The 16663-nt window shown below is 49.5% G+C and overlaps 2 protein-coding genes across 2 annotated transcripts in view; both read right to left on the reverse strand.

Annotated features, from left to right (window-relative positions):
• LAMC2 (laminin subunit gamma 2) overlaps positions 1–8476 on the reverse strand; it is a 29434-nt gene extending 20958 nt beyond the window's left edge. The window contains exon 1 of the mRNA XM_067300620.1: positions 8449–8476. Within this exon, the coding sequence (XP_067156721.1) occupies positions 8449–8476 (28 nt within the window). The remainder of the gene's footprint in view (positions 1–8448) is intronic.
• Positions 8477–15461: 6985 nt separating this feature from the next.
• Positions 15462–16663, reverse strand: part of LAMC1 (laminin subunit gamma 1) — an 83562-nt gene continuing 82360 nt past the window's right edge. Inside the window, exon 28 of the mRNA XM_067300557.1 lies at positions 15462–16598. Within this exon, the coding sequence (XP_067156658.1) occupies positions 16342–16598 (257 nt within the window). The 3' untranslated portion in view covers positions 15462–16341. The remainder of the gene's footprint in view (positions 16599–16663) is intronic.

Here is a 16663-nt window from a genome sequence, read left to right on the forward strand (position 1 = left end):
ACCTGCTGGATTGCTCGAAATGCTGCGCGGAGCCAGGAAACACAGCTGGGCCATCAGGCTGGAAGGGCTGCCCAGCCCTCCGAGCTGGGGATGCTCCCGCGGGAGCCGGATGGCACTGAGGACCAGCCGTGTGCATGTATCAGCGAGGGCTGGATAGCAAGGAGGAAAAGCCGCAGGAGAGGCACATCCCACCTTGCAATCCAAGCCGCGAGCGGCGCGCTCAGAGATCACTGCCCCTTCCGCCCGCCCTCGGCGAGCTCAGCCAGCTTTGCCCTTCGAGCACCTCTGCCGTCAGCTAAGAGCTGCGGAGATCTCGGGAGCCCTCGGCAGGGAAAGGCGCTGCGGGTAGGCACGGGCTGGCTGCCAGGCGGTATGTCAGGTTCGGGCACGATGCTTTGCATTCCAAGCCTGGAAAACAGCCCCGCGGATGAGGAGGATGCTTACGCTGCCGAGCCAACCCGCGCCGGGCTGATCTCGCCCTCTCCGCTGGGCCCAGCGGCACCGGGGGTTGAATCACGGCTCCGCACAGGTCTGGCGGCCCGGAGGCAGCCTGGGAGCGCTCCTGTCCCCCCCCCGATCCCCAGCGCCTCGCCGGCAGCAGCTTTCGCCCTAGCCGCAGCTCAGGGCCCGCGGCGGTGGCGGCTTGCGGCGGCTCCTGAGAAAGCAGGGCCCACCCGCGCGCGACAAGAAAGGTGGGGAGAGGCCGGCCTCCCCCAAAAGTCAGCCCCGCATGCCCTTCTGCTGAGCGCGACTTATCGGGGACAAGCCTGCCGAGAAGCCGAGCCGGGCCGTCTCCCCGGGCCGCTGCGCCCCTGCCCGGGGGGGCCTCCCCGGGGCACGTTCACGAGACACAAGCCCTCTCCTTACGACCGGGCAGAGGGGACTGCGTGAGTGCAATGAGCACGCGCACCCAGGAGAAACTCCCGCACGTTAGCGAGAACAAATTTCTCTGCCATTACTGCGGTTTTACCCCTTTGCAGACCGCAAGTTCATGCCAGCCACCTCCTTGCAGCCCTCCCTCGCGCCCTTGCACTCGTCTCTGCAGGCGTTTGCTCCCAGTGGGGTCCCTGCCCTTCCTGAACCACTGACACGCCAGCTGCGCCCGCCTACCTGCAGGCACACGCTACAGCTGGACATTGCGTCCCACATACGCGCACTGCACGTTACTTCCACGCACTTTGGAACAACGTCTCCTTTTGTTATTTACGCATCTCAAGACAGACACACACTCTGAGCTAAGCTGCCTTGCTCCAGAGCACGGTACAGTCATGGATTGGGAAGCCCTTCTCCTGCCTTTTCATTTCAGAGGCCTTTAAACACAACGCGATCTTTGAATAAGCAGAGAGGGTAAAGCCTTGGTCTGATAAGGCACCAGGAACTTTACTGTTGACTTTAGGGAAAATGGGAAGATGCCCACTGCTCTGTACCCCGCTCACTGGTACACGCACACCTCCGGAGCGTCACAGGGATCCTCATCCTGAGCATCAAGCAAGGCAGCAGTCAGGAAATGCTTTATATCATTAATGTAATGCTGCAAATGTAGCTCCTCAGCAATTTTGCAGACTAAAGCCCTTAAGAAATCTCCTCCTAGTTCAAATACGGAAACCCCTTCCGCTGGAGGCAGAGGGCAAACATCCTATCACCATGCGGAGCAGCTCCCCTCGCCCGATCAGTCACGAGCTCCCTTAAAGAAGGGGTGACAGACATCTGCAGCCCTACCTGATTTCTTACATGATTTTATATTTTGTATCCCACTGCTCCTGACTGTCTCCTTGCCCCAAGACACTTCCACAGTATGATTCCAGACCTTAAGAAGCTGTGCACTTTTTTAAAATGACCATCTCCTCAGAACCTGGCTGGGACACACAGGCTGCCCAGGCTGCGCAACCCCTTTGCACACTGCTACAACACAGCAACCGCCCAGAGTAACTTGTACCCTCTCCTAGACACCCGGACCTGGAGCCATCCAGGCTGTATGGCTCTACCGGCAGCCTCTGAGCAGAGCTGAATTCTCTCCTGACCGCTCCTGGTCGCTTGCTGGCTCTAAAACTTTCACCACCGTCTATGACCAGAAGTGAACTAAGAAGCAAAACCTCAATAAACATTCACCAGGTGTTTTCATCCAGGTCTACAGTGCAGCCTTCCATCCCGTCGAGCTAGGAGCTTGGGGGGGATGAGGAGTGACCTGCGATCAACAGAGCTCTACCTATGTATACTGATTAACAGGTAGGTAAAAAGTTTTGCTAGTATTTAACGGATAATTCCCTCCCCAGAAGAAAGGCTACGTCTGCAACATCAGTCATGTCTTTGTCTTTGCTGGCAGCAGACACGGATACTTTGCACCCCATTAAGGCCAGGACGGACCAGACCTTTGGAGAGCAGCGGGGCAAAGATCTCACCAGGGATGCTGCTCTAAGCCCTTCTCTCTGCTGCACTGCCCAGGTCTTCTCTCAAAGCCACCCTGGCAACTCTCATCTACTTGCCAAGCCCGCAGTTTGCAGGGCTATGCTGTTCAAGAACAAAGAGCTTTGTTTTCAGACAAGACTTGCGGTTCTTCAGCTTCACTGGGGAAAGCAGACGTGGTCAAGGGAACAGTTGGGAAAGACAGGCAGGAGGAAGAAACAAGCTGAGGAGAAAAGCAGGATCTTCAAGTTTAGGAGGGAGCAGAGCTTGCTGAAGAACAAACCACTCTGAAGCTGTTTGGAAAGGACCGTCTCAAACCAGCTTCTAGCATGCGTGAGCCTCCATCTCAGAGAACCTCTGTTCACCGTCAGCCTTCTCAGGCCCCCAAGGACAGGCCTGAGCTGCCTAGCCCCTGGCTGAGGTCCTCTCCAACAGCAGGGGGAGGTGGATGACACTCAAGAGCAAGCAGATATCTGTAGCACGGATGTGGATGGCGACTTATACCTCATATGTGAGAAGACTCCTCCTTCCCAGCACTCCTGGGGCACAGCTCAGCTCTGGGAAAAAAGCCCCGTCCTCTCCATTTGTGATCCTCGGGACCATGCTAAGCCTTCTGCTCTCACTTCTCAAATATGCAACACCCTGCGCTCACACGTGTGCACAGATACCCTCACACACACCCATTAACAAACACATACCAGACGAACACATTCAGCAAGCAACAGCCAAGAGAAAAGATGACCTCATATGCCAGCAAACAGGGATGGAGATCTTCCAGCTTCAGCAAACATATTTCCCTGCAGCCTTGCTACCAGGAGACTGATCCAACTGCAGAAGTTGTTCTTCCATCCCAGCCTGCTGGAAAGAGGAGATCTGCAGGTGCAGAAATCCTGCCTCTTATGAAAAAAAGGGGGGGGGGGAAAGGAAAAGGAGACAAAAGCCTAGAACCTCAGTGAACAGCACTATTGACTGAAGTGCAGAGAGAATAAAACAATTGCCCAGAAGAAGCAGCACAGAACTCTCCCAAGGTATTTCAACTCGCCTTTAAGTTTGACATTCCCCCAACCCCCCCCTTAACGCTCTTTAATTCCACCCACGCATCATCTGATGGCTCTGCATAATCTGGAGGGTTTTACTGGGTTACTAAATTACAGGCATGATTATAACCCCCCAGGGTTATAATCATGCCTGTCTTTTTTCGGGTGTTGCTTTAAGGCTGAAGCATGTTAAGAGCCAACTCTCCAGCCTTGGCGTGGATTCAGGTCTCGCTAATATGTAGCCATTTAAGATGCTATTGCAGATTAGTGCTACAGCCTCACCTACACAAGTCGCTCCTGTAGCTGGTCTTCTCTTGGAAACCTGAGAGCTAAAGCAGCCTAATCTTAAAAAGGGTTAAGTGCTAGAGTTACTAATGAGATGGAGCATTTGGGAGCTGCAGGGAGAGGAAGGCTGATTGAGGAAAGGATCCTTTTTCCAGGCAGGTACCCTGAGGCCCTACCTTGGGATAATTCAGTTCTCCAGCTGTCATGAAGAACAGACTCCAGAGGGGAAACTTTGCAGCTGGAATCCTTCAGTGCTAGGTCAGGATGAAGGAGGTCCAAGGCTCACATCCAGCAAGACATCATTCTCCAAATTTCCACCCAACAAAATAAAGCGTGAAAAACATTTGCTCGCTGTGCCGATACAAACTCTAGCAACAGGAAGACAGCGAGAAGGGGACCGGCAGCTCCTGACCTCGATTACGATCTTCTGAAATTCTCAAAAATAGGAAACGAGGCTGGCCCTAGGTCTGAGAGGAACAGATTTGACAGCCCTACGCACATAAGCCAGTCTGCAACGACCCCTTCTTTCAACAAGAAATCAACACCAGTTTGCACGCAGCGAAGGCTCCGTGACAGCGCAAGCTGTGCCCCGCTCTGAAAGTCTCCAGCCAGTCTCCTCCCGCAAGATGAACAAAGCCGACGGGCAGGCAGCCCTGCTGACTTTGCACCGGACGGCACTTTCGGGGCAGTGACCCGAAAGGCTGTTTATCATCTGCTGGTGCAAATCTTGGGTTTTCCCATCGCAGGACTCCGCAGGTTTCTTGCTCCACAAAGGCCTGCCTGGGTCTCCTGAGGCCCCAGCAGTATCATTTGCTCACTCGGCAGGGAGAGACCATCTTGTTTGCTCCCGTGATGAATGGGCTATGTCTGGCCCTAGCCATTAACAGCACCACAATTTCTCTCCCCCACATTGGGAGCTGAAAACCACTGCTTTTTGTCTTATTCTTTCCTTTTTCTTGTACAGTGCAGCCAACAGCAGCCCTGGGAGAGCGTGGCAGGGACAGCAGTTCGCTGGGGATCTGGCCGTCTTCTAAGCAGCTCTGCTGTCTGGTAGATTTTCCCCAGATTGGTACATGCCAAGGATTTCAGCTTGGTGCCTCAAAGCTTTTCTGGAAAGCTCATTCCTTTCCCCTGTGTCCAGGAGCCATTTCCTACGTCCCCAGTGAGTGTAGGCAGACATCGCTATCAAGGGGACAAGAGCAGAATGAGGAAGAAAGGGGAGTTTTTGGCAGGCTCTGACTTCCATTTCTATACCCACAGTGTGTCCCTGCAGATAGGGCCATTAGACGCGTGCTTCTTGGGACCCTGTTTTTGCACATATTTGTCACCACAGCCATTTTCAGCTCAGCATGGACAGTTAGTCATAGGCTTAGCCTTCAAAACCAACCGTTCCCATCCAAACGCACCGCTCAGCTTCAGGAACATCTCCCCCAGCCCCACTTACCGCAGCCCATTTCTTTTCAGGCAAGCAAACACCTCTTTTCCTTCTATTCTTTCCCACTTATGAGGGTTTGGAAAGCTGGGAGCCCCCCCCCAACATCCCAATTCGTATCAGAATCCCCTAAGCCAAGTCACCTAGACCCACCAGGAGACCCCAGCACCAGAGCCAAGCGCCCCCGACAACCCCCCCGCGTTATGCCGCACAGCTCGACACGCCCAGGGCACGTATGCCGTGGCCAAGCCGGCGAGCACACGAGCAATCACCAGCAAACATGCACATTTACTAGGAAGAGGCTTTCTGAGCAGTTCACGGTACAAGCGCCCTTCTCTCTGCAACTAAATGAGAGCAAATTGTTAGGTAATTTGATTGAAGCAGTTCAACTGCAAGCAAAGGCGGCTTAAGTGTGTTAATTGCAAGCACACATCTAGTTTGGAGAACTAAGGAATAATAACATTAAAGACTCGCTATTTCCACATAGCCAATGCAGAAAGTTTGCTACAGATTAGAAGCGGGTGCATCAGTATGATTTGTTATTGATTGTCACTTTTATACAATCACAGAAACAGGTTCAAGAGGCTACAGAACAGGAACAGTTGCCTATATACTAGTTTTGTGCTGCCAGGAAGGGGGAAGAATAAACTACATCAGTATGTTAAAACTTCCATGCAATTAAGGCTGCTATGATGATTATCCAATTAGCATGTAAACCAAATCAGATCTGCTTAAAGAAACACATTCATCCAGCACTTATTTTTTCCTATTCTGTTCCACTGCACTTAGATGGAAACTGATGTAAAGGACCTACTTCAAACCCAGCTAACACAGTGAGCGTATTTCAACTTGCAGCACACACAGCCACATACTACAAAGCAGCAATATTACACACCAAACTGAAGTTGCTCAGTACATATGAAATACCCACGAAGATCTGATTTTGGTCAAATATACTCTTTTGCAGACTATCTGCAAATATGACTGGGACACAAAGACTGAATTATCACTCAGCTGAATGTATATATACATATAACTGTACTGTGCTTTCTCCGACAATCTGTCAGCCAAGCACACGTGCGTGGTGTACACTGAAGTATCTTCCCGATTTTAAAAAAATGCCCTTGGCCTATCTACCAAGAGTTAATCGCCATCTCCCACGTACACGCGCGCAGAGGGCTGCAGGAGCTCAGGTGCAAGGCGGGGACGACCCAGCCCGCCAGCCCCACAGATTTTCACAGAACAGGAGCTCCCATACGCGTTGCTAACGACGAACTGAATGCTGGCTGCTTCCAGTTCTTATTCTGGTTTAAGCAAACACTTGGGTTATAAGCAGTGCAAATAAATCTCTCCCAGTGCAATTCTCATGTTCACACCCAAATCCCACCCAAGCAGCAAGGCTTTAAACAGAAAGCAATCAAGCAAATATACTTAAAACAAGTTATTTAAAGGGGATTCCAGTAAAACCTGAACCATAAATGCTTATGAGATATTCAACTCCAGAGAAAATCTGAGGAGAAGCATCGAAAGGTCCCATTTTAATCCCGAACCCAGGAGGGGAGCGAGCTGCCTAGGACAGTGCCGCAGGACCCAGAAGGCTCAGGGTCTCCTGGACTCCCCTGCGCCAGAGCAGAGTTGAAAGAAAGCTGCCTGCAGAATCGGTTTTCCACACTAAAGCAGAAATATTTAAGCTTTTAAAGCCTCACCTTCTCTCCTGTTGGTGCTCAGGGCTGCAGGCAGGAGAAGAGACGCACTGAGGCAGCTCAGAGTTACGAACCAGCACGGAGCCATTTGCGGGGCCCCAGGACCTGCCCGTGCGGCGCTCAAAGGCACGAAGCGCCAGGTCCGGGGTGCGGGAGGCCTGCAGGGGGGCTCGCCACTCGCTTCGCTTTCTTTATTCCGCTGGTTTTATCAGCTCCTCCACCTGAGTCACTCCCAACAGGAAGAGCGCGTGTGCCTTGCTCTGACTCACCTGGTGAATAAGGAGAGCCCAGCCCATAGAAAGCAGACAGGCGCGCGCGCACACACACCACACACCACACACACACCCCCCGCGGCAGCACCCAGCGCCCTCCTGGGCCATCAGAAATCGCTGCTCACCCAAGAGAGGCATCGCCAGCCACGAGACGCAGCACCTGGGATCTCCTCCCGGCACCGGCCTGCGGGTGCTGGCTCAGTAAGCGGCTGCCCCAAAATCCAAAGGAAGCCACCGTGCAAAGCCTTCCTCCCGCCCGCCCGCCCCGGTCGCTGAACTCTAGCTCATCTGATGTCACGTCTTCCAAGGGCAGGGCACGGAGCTGCCGGTGCTCCCTGGGGAAGGCAGCGCTGGGGAACGGCGCTGCCCCGGCACGCAGACAGCTTACCTGGATGAAGTCATGAGCAGGCTGAGGAGGGTGGAGAGGGACCGACTGATCACAGTCTCTTTAGAAACAAAAGTCAGAGGCCATCCAACTAACTTAACAAGCGAGGAGAGGTGCTCTTTATGCAGCTGGACACAAACCAGCGGGACTCTGGGGATGCAAAAAAGCCTTGGAGGACAGACTGAACACGTACTGGGAAGAGAGACCTAACAGGATTTACGAGAGAAATTCACCAGGTTCAGGAAATCCCCAAATCTGAAAATAGGGTGGAGGTTTGCAATTATCAAGGGAGGTATTGCACACATTTGTCTCTTTTTACTTCTCTGAAGGCAATCAAGAGAAAAAAATTGCTTTAGACAGGCCCTTGGCCTGACCTGGTACTACTGTTCCAATGCTAGAAAAAGGATGCGGAATAGAGACAGCGAGGGGAAAGGACTTGCTTGAGGTTGCTGACTGTGCCAGGATTAGGATCCCAGGCTCAGAGCACCAGGTCCCTTAGCATTTGGCCTCAAGGGAGGCAAACGAGACACCTGAGACCAAGAGGGCAATTCCATTTTGCTCCTCACCTTCGCCTTGGAGGAGCTGTGACAACTTCCGCAAGCAAAGAGACAGATCTGGAGACGTGGGTCCTCCTGGCCCTGCGTGCAGCCAAACATACAGAGTTAGTGAGATGCTGGCACTTCCACGCGACCTGCAAAGCAGACCACAGACTGATTGCAGGAAAGGATGGGCCCAGGTGCTACCTCACTTCATCTCCCCTCAATACCGTCAGGAGATGCAGACCGTCAAAAGGGAAACCCAGTGGTCCACAAACCCCAACACCTTCAGATGAAATAAAAAAGTCTAACAAATTTACCCCAAATCGAACACCGGTTACCTTTCGGACAGAACTGTGCTGATGTGCTGCTTGTTTCTGGATTAACAGACTCACCGATCTGGCTGGCTGGGGTAATCAACATTTAGGTCCCCTTCTGAATCTCTTAAGCTGTTGGGTACAACAGTCTCCCCACAGTCCTATACCTTGAGCTGACTCACATGGCTTTACTCTGCAGCTCCTTGCCGGGAGCAGTGCCGTGGTGATTTCATGGGTGAACCAGCCTGAATTCACCACATTTTTGCAACTCCCTTTGCCAAGTTTACCTCCCTCTGCTGATTGATTCGGCTATCTTTTATAAACAGATTCTTTCCTTTTAATTACACACACTGGATCTTAATATAGCTCACAACAAGGAAACCAGCTTCTCTAACGTGCTGATGGCATGTTGATTTTTGGCAGCCAAGATTATCTTATCTGATATTTTTTTTCTTCTCTCAAGTGAGACAAAAAATACAGTGTTCCCACTGGTTTGGCACAGTTCTTATGAGTCTGCTCGTTCCTCTGACAAAACACATTTGATCTACTCTGCTGTACAGAAACTTCTATATATCATTCACATCAAACACCTCTGCTGCTTCCTTCCTACTTGATGACCCACAGGAAACTTTTCTCCTTCCACTTGTCAGCAGTGCTGTCATTACAGCCGTTCTCCAGGACCTTACCCAGCCTTCCTCTGAACAACTCAAGTTCTTCAATGATTTCTTCCTCAGAAGACCAGCTCTCACCGTCAGGAAGGTTTTCCCAAGAGCTGCCATTTTCCCTTCTCTGGCTCCTCCACGTTATTCCTCCTGCCTCGCTACTACCACCCCACTTCTCACTTCACTTCTGCAAACAAGGCACTGACACATCCCTCCCCTCTAGTCATTTCTGCCTATTTACTTTGCTTAGTCTTTCTTCATCATTCTCAAGGTCACCTCTGAAAGCTGCATTTGTGCATGCATGACACTATCCAAATTTATTTTTCCAGGCCCAGACTTTCTAGACAGTCTAGATCCAGAACAAACTGATGCCTGCCACCTCCCACAGAACAAATATTGCCCATCATGACCCATCGTTGTGGTAGCACTGTTCAGAAATGGACTGAAAAATACGAGTGACTGAAATGTTATCTTTCAGACTAAGGGAAAGAGTAGGAAATGGTCGGTACATGAAGGCATAACAGTGGCATTCATCAGATATTATAATGAAACAGCATTATTTCAGTGGAGAACCTGGGTCTGCCCTTCCCCTTTAATCTGCAGCATGAAGGGTGTCCTTCTGAGAGTGTCCTACACTTATTCTTTATAATGGGGCTACAAAAACTAAAATTGCTGCTGCAGGGAGACCACAGCAGAGGCTGAAATGTTTAAAGCTTGTGGACATGGTCATGACTGAATTAAGCATTCCAAAGATAGCCTGAATCCATAAAATAATCTGCATTTAGCTGATGCTTGCCAGCAGCAATTGATAGATGTCTGAAGGTGCCAAGGTGTAGCACTGCCTTCAGCTGATGTGATGAGGATAGAAAACCATTTTAGGTGCTCATGATAGACAAGTGATGCCAGGATAAAGGCAAGAACTATCCAGCAGTAAACAAGGCAAATTCAAGCTTTCTGTCTGTCTGCAGTGGGTCTTCATACCTCAGCTTGCCCCTTGCAGCCCCCCAAGCCTCTCCAAACCTTTTTCCTTGAGGGACTTTCTAAACTGCAACATCCTCTTAAAACGCTGGTCCCTGGGCTACTTCTGTTGGTGGCCTTGTTTCTCCTTCAGTGTTTACTGAGAAGTGGCTTGAGTTATTTTGTTTGCTTGCTTTCCTTCCAGCCACTGTTGCACTACGAGTACATGTTTGTGTGCATGTGTGCGCATAACGAATAAGAAAATAAGGAATTTTCTTCTAGTCTGGCAACAGAACTTTATCCTATCATCTTGGACTTCCTCAATACGGAAAACTAGGGATCCTGTCCTGCTGCTATTGCAGAACAGAGAGCCTAGTGATAAAGCACGGACTTCAGTCTCTGCTTTGCCTTTGCTTCAGATATCTCAAAGCAGGTTTAGGGCCAGCATGTAGAACCATCTTTACCAGGTCAGTTTGGAGATATTACCCCAATAAAGCATTATCCCAAGATGAGTCAGATACTTGCCCTATAAAGAATCTATTTTACAGTACTGTTGCGTGCTTTATTGTAAGTTCATCCTTTAAAATCTCCCTGCTCAGGGACACATGATCTTCCTTCACGAAACATTGTCCTTTAGCACTTGCAGTGCTTTTACATTCATTTTTGATATCCAGTTATATCATGGTTGAACAGCTGCGGGGTAGAGAAAACACGCCCGATTCTCTGAGTGTTTTAATGCTGGACCTTGTTTAGGAGCGGAGAAATCCCTCACCTCGCCCAAGGCCAAACAAAGCAATCAGACACCGAGGTAATTAAGCCACAGACTTTGCGAGGCCCCCAGGACCTCGTTCTCGCTCACCAGAGCAGGCTGCCTCACCGCTCCCATAGGACAGAAACAGTCAGAAGAACAAGCACAGAATAGTACTAAAACTAAGTATTTTGCCAGCAGTGTTTATAACACAGTAAGCAAGGTCCCAGCGCCTCCAGCTTGTTGTATCCAGCAGGCATGAAAATCTTGCTGCTAAGTTAGCAGCTGCAGCAGCTGGGTTCTCCTGCCCTCCCATATCCCTCACCTCAGGAAAGCAGCAACGCAGCCTGCAAGAACCAACCTGTGACCCTTTGCTAAAAATTCCCCGTGAATTACAGGGCAGGGAAATGGGCAGGCTCCGATTAAAACGCCCTCTTAAACGAGCGAGACAGTGACTGCGTCCCTGCTAAGATCAACAGCCGCAGGGCTGCCTCTCTGCAGGCTCAGGATCAAGCTAGATTCCCTCGCCTTGGGGCTGCGGCAGATTGCTGGGAGCGCTGCCCTTCCCGGGTAACTCCGGTGAGCAAGCGAGGCAGGCCTGTCTGACTAGGCTGCGGCTGAGGTGGCAGCAGAGCAAGGAAGTACAGTCATGTCTGGCCTTGCCTCACCTATGCCCTGCCTGGAGGGGCGAGGGAGAGAGAAAAGGAGCCGCACGCACACACACCGCACGGGGAGATAAGGCAGGACCGCGCTTCCTTTCCGCTGCATTCCTCCCTCCGCCGCTGCATCCTGCCGCGGCGGCTGCTGGGCTCTGGGGGGATGTTGATGAGATTTTTGCGCAGCATTCCTGACGTTTCACAGGACAGAGGCATGCTGAGGATGAGCTATCAGTCCAGCAGCTAACTAGAAACACATGGACCCAGCATGCCGCGGCTGCACAGGGGGAGCACAGGACACTGCCAGCTCAGCGCTCTGCAACGTCTCTGCCCTGTCCTCAGGTACACCCAACCATACCAAACCTGTCTCCTTCAGGCAGTCACCTGCATCAATGACAAACTCCTGCTGATACCTTATGCTCCCCAAAAGTCACAGAGAACCCAGCTCGTGAGCCCCAGGAGACCAGGTGCTCTGAACATCAGCCCCTTCAGGCAGCCCTTGAAGCCCCTAAACTCCCTTCCTCAAGCAGCTCTCCCCACTTTGCTGCGATGAGCACCCCAGCATAACCAACCATGTTTACCTCAGCTGCAAAGACCCTGGCCAGTAACTGATGCCTCTCTGTTCACTTCACTTCCTTGCTATTGCCAACTGCTTTCTGGAACCCCCTTTCCTGCTGTGAGTCTCCTCAGCTCTCCAGAGAGCACATGGAAAGTGATGGAGGTTTAACTTGGACAGCAAGAAAAGCCACTAGAAACAAGAGGAGAAAAAAGCCACCTTAAATAAAGCACACTCATAAGCAATTGTAATTGTCACTAATGCATCCCCAGGTCTTAACTGGACCAGGACGTAAAGAAGCGGTGTTACTGTATTGTGGTCTTACAGCCTCACATTGGTGAGGTTTAGTCTTTTAAATGTGAACTGTGTCTACAATTGAAGCTAGACAAACTCTAATTAAAAAAAAACAGAACAAAAATGAGAACAACAATTAAAAAGGGATTAGCTATGATGCAAGTTAGCAAGATACGTGCATTCTCCTCTGCTGAGGAAAATAAATTCAGTCTGCAACTGTAAGACATCAGCTTGATTTCAGAACTACATAGTCTGCCAGCACAATAATCTGTCTTGACATTAAAAACTTGCTCAACTGAGAAACTTGCTCTGGCAGAAGGGACAAAAGGAACAGTCTCCAGAAACATGGAATGTTTTATTAGAAAAAAATTAAGCTTCTTCACTTAGGGTTTTTTTTTTTTTTTTCTTCCCCTTTCAGAAATAGGCAGTCCTTTCACCTCAGGGGCCCCTTGCTTTTCAGTATGTTCAACTGAAAAAGAGACAAGATTTTTACCCTTACAATGTAACAAAACACACCTCCGATCCTCCAGTTCTTTTGAGGACAGCTCAGCTCCAATAGCATCAGTAGTAACAACATATTCTCTTATTTCTTAAGCACTAGAAAAAACAGCAGCATAAAATTAATTGGATTAGCAGCCACGGAAGGATGTGGAGAGAAATCGTAATTACTATGACCGTTTGTAACCAGTTGCATGAATTTGCAAATCACTTTTCTCCTCCCTTCTCCCACTCATCCCTCAGTTTCTTCCAGACAAGGGAAGGAATGATTTGGGCCAGGTGGATACCAAAGCCATGTGGAGGAAGGTCCCCATCCTCCCCCGTCCCTCCCAAACCCCAGCAGGGAACAAAAGTCCAAATTTTGAAGGGTTACCTTGAGCAGAGGGGGCTCCCGCTCCAGTCAGGAAAGTGACAGAGTCATGAGCAAGCATATGATCAGACAAAACGGGGAACACGGCAACTACAGGAACGAGCACTTAGTGCCCAAACAAGGCAATGAGCCATTTGCCATTATCGCTGCTCTCAGAGAGGCCAAAGTTAGCTGCTTCTCTCCGCTTCCAAAACACACAAGGAGATAATTAACTTTAGATTTTCTTCCTAAAAGGTGGCCACTAAAATAGCTCCAGAAGAACAGGAGAGCTGCATCCAAGCCCCTGGGATTAATCGAACAAGAGGCAAATCTTACAACTGAGACAGACCCACAGCAGTTTCGACTTCCACAGAAAACAAGACTCCAAAGAATCCCAAGGTGTAAGGGGTTACAAATATTCAGACTTTATTATAAATAAGAAATACTGTTTTATACATAAAAACTGCAAGTGTTGCATTTTGTTCACCGCCCCAGACAGCAAGACCACAGATTAAGGCAAAAAGCTGAAGTGAAGGCACATACTGAGGGGGCCACAGTCAAGAATAAAGTGATGAAGGAACTGTCACACGTTCTCTGTGACATCCAGCACTCCATCAGCAGCTGTCTCATCATCACATTACGTAAAGAAATAACTGGACTTATACAATGAATAATGGCTGTAATGCAGTAGTGATTAAGAGATTGCTTATAAAGTTTTTTTTTTTATTTAAAAATAAAATTCTGTTAAAAACAGCTTAAGAAGACAAAAAATGGGGGGAAAAAAAGCAGGAAACCTTAGGCCTGAGGTCAGCCAGGGCATGCGTGCATCTTCGCGTCTGCTCTTCCCACAGCCTTGGCAGAGAGGTGACATGGTTAGGAGACAGCCATGTGACCAGAGCAGCCAGCCAGGAAATACTGATGTGAAAGCCCCACGAGCGTGGGTGAGCACAGGTAAACTCTCCTCCAAGGGGGGTACTAAGCGTGGTCACAGGCAGGGGGAAGTCCCAAGTCAGGTTTTGGTAAACTGTAAGAAACTCTAGGAAAACAGGCACAAAAGAGATGCAGGTTTGCTGGAAACGCTCCCCTGCCTCTGTGCAGCAGCACTGTTTCTGAGGCTGCCTTAGGCTCCCACTAAGTTCTCATTCCTTGCACAGTGGTATTAAGAAGATCCCAAATTTGATTCTCAAATCGCCTGAACACTGGGTCTGTCCTCTAAATACGGCTCCTCACAGTCCAGCTGCAAACCTGCAGCCATTCCCCCGCTCCCAATACACCAGCGTAACGGCACTTCCGTACCGGAGACGCAAAGAGCCGGTTCCCACGAGCTCCGGGCTTCAGGGTCCGCCAGGCCTCCGGGGCCGGCTCTGGAAGGAAGGCCACGACGCGTCCCATCGCTCGACTGCGTAAACAGGCAAACTGGTTATTGCTAATACCACACAATACCGATACTGAGAACACGGGGGAGGAAAGGGAGCGGGAGCCCAGGCGGGGGAATACCTGGCTCTAAGGAATAACAGAGAGAAGCAATCTATGCTGCACGTGCTGGGATGCTTTCAGGGGAGAGCACGCAGAGGAGGACAGGCTGTGCCACTCTGGAAATATGGCTGAGTATATTTACACACACATACACGCACACAAAAGAGACTTCCTCACTCTATAATCATGATAAAAAAACAAAACAAAAAAAATCACATTCACACAAAAAATATAAATTTGAAATAATTAATAGCACCAGTGTGTGTCAGATAATAATTTCTTCCCCGCTACGCAAACGTACAAAGTTGCATAGTGTTTAAGTATAGATATATATTGGATCTCAAAGAGGAGAGAGATGGGGATGTCCGGCTGGAACTAATGAGGAAACTGCAGAGGACGCTCCCTTCTCAGATGAGGGTTAAAGGGAGGAGTGAAAGCTTCCCCACCACTCCATCCCAACAAGACAGATTAAGTAGCTGGGAACGGAAGACACTAACTGGAGAGGAACTCTACAGGGGAGGCAGTAGTAGCGAGGTGAAGTACTGTGAGTGCAGAATTGCCCCCAGAGCGAGGCCTGAACTCTCTGTGCTGCAGTATTTTAAGATGACCAAGTGATCTGCAGGTAAAAAGAAAGGAGGGCACTAGTAAACTTTGGCTCTTTCCATCAGGTTAAAAATGGACAAAAGGCAAGATGAATATCAAAATATAAAAATGCTACTATCCTCCTCCAGGAAGAAGATGGGGAGAAAGACCTCTTCATTTACATCTTCAAACCCTCTTTTTCCCACCCAAAGACATTCAACTTAAAGTTCAGACCAGCTGTCAGAGCTCTCTGGGTGGCAGCTTTCTCTTTTTTTTTTTAAGCAAGACTTTTGCTGCTAAAAAAAAAAAAAAAAAAAAGAATTAAAAGGAAAAAAAAATCTGTCAATTAGACATTTCTATCCTAAAAAGATCCTCTGGTAATTCCATAGCAACATCTACAGATGGGAACTCAGCTGATCACTTCCAGACTCCTCAGCCTGGGCTACCTGACAGGTAGCTGCTTACAGACTGGATACAACGCTTCTGCTCCACAGGCCAAGAGTGGTGCTGGCAAGTCCTATCACTCCACTGTTATCCCATCTTCCCAAAACGCTCCTCTCAGAGGCCGTGTTTTTCTCAGAGCAATGCACCATTATAGAAAGCATTTCAGAAAGAGGCTTAGAACAGCTTGCAAAAGGCTACCAATGCTTTTGATTGGCCACTAGTTAACAAAAAAAATTCACAGGGTTAGAAGTTGGGGAAAGGGATCTGAATGAGTGCAGCTATACTGGCCATTACAGTAATACTTTGGTAGCCAACCCCCTTCCTTCACAGAAACAGAGAGCTCTGGGACCAAGGATTTTACAGTTGAGGGGAGAAGAGAGGAGAGAAAGTAGAGTTAGTTTTGCCTTGCTGTATACAGCTCACATGGTTATTTCTGAACTATAGTATAAAGAGTCCAGAAGATCTTTCATCTTTGTGCTAATCAAAGGGAAACTGTGTCTGAGAAAGGGGCAAAGGCGGAGTGCTCAGGAAGACAATTTATATAAAAAAACCCTTTGATGCCCAAAGACGGATATTTAATTTGCTTCTCTTAAAACTTTTCAACTTATCCTGATTTGGAAAGAAAACAGCGACTGCGAGCAGCAAAGAGTTGGGGGTCTGAAGAAGGTAATGTGTGTGTTAAGGCACTCCATAGCCAAACAATTGCTCCACCAGTCACTGGGGGAATCCCCCCCACCCCCAGTGCACCCTTAGGGTTTCTCAATGGACGGGGTGTTAAAACAGCCAGACGGCAAGGTCTTCTTGATGTCTTCCAGGTTGCTAATGTCTTTCAGGATTTCCTCAATGTCCCTGTTGTAGGCCTGTATGGCATCATCTTGCTTCCTGGCTTCTCCCTCAAGGAAAGACACTTTCTGGTCCAGGTCGCTATCTTTCATCTGATCTTTGGCACTGTTCAGGGTACCCTCAATCTCATTCAGTTTGTTCAAGTCCACTGTCTCCAGTTGCCCTGAGAAGACAGAATTAAAAAGCGAAGTCCATTAAAAAGTCTTTGACACACTGTTTTCAGGTGTT

The sequence above is a fragment of the Apteryx mantelli genome, chromosome 8 (assembly GCF_036417845.1).
Source record: "Apteryx mantelli isolate bAptMan1 chromosome 8, bAptMan1.hap1, whole genome shotgun sequence".
In the NCBI taxonomy this organism is placed as follows: domain Eukaryota; kingdom Metazoa; phylum Chordata; class Aves; order Apterygiformes; family Apterygidae; genus Apteryx; species Apteryx mantelli.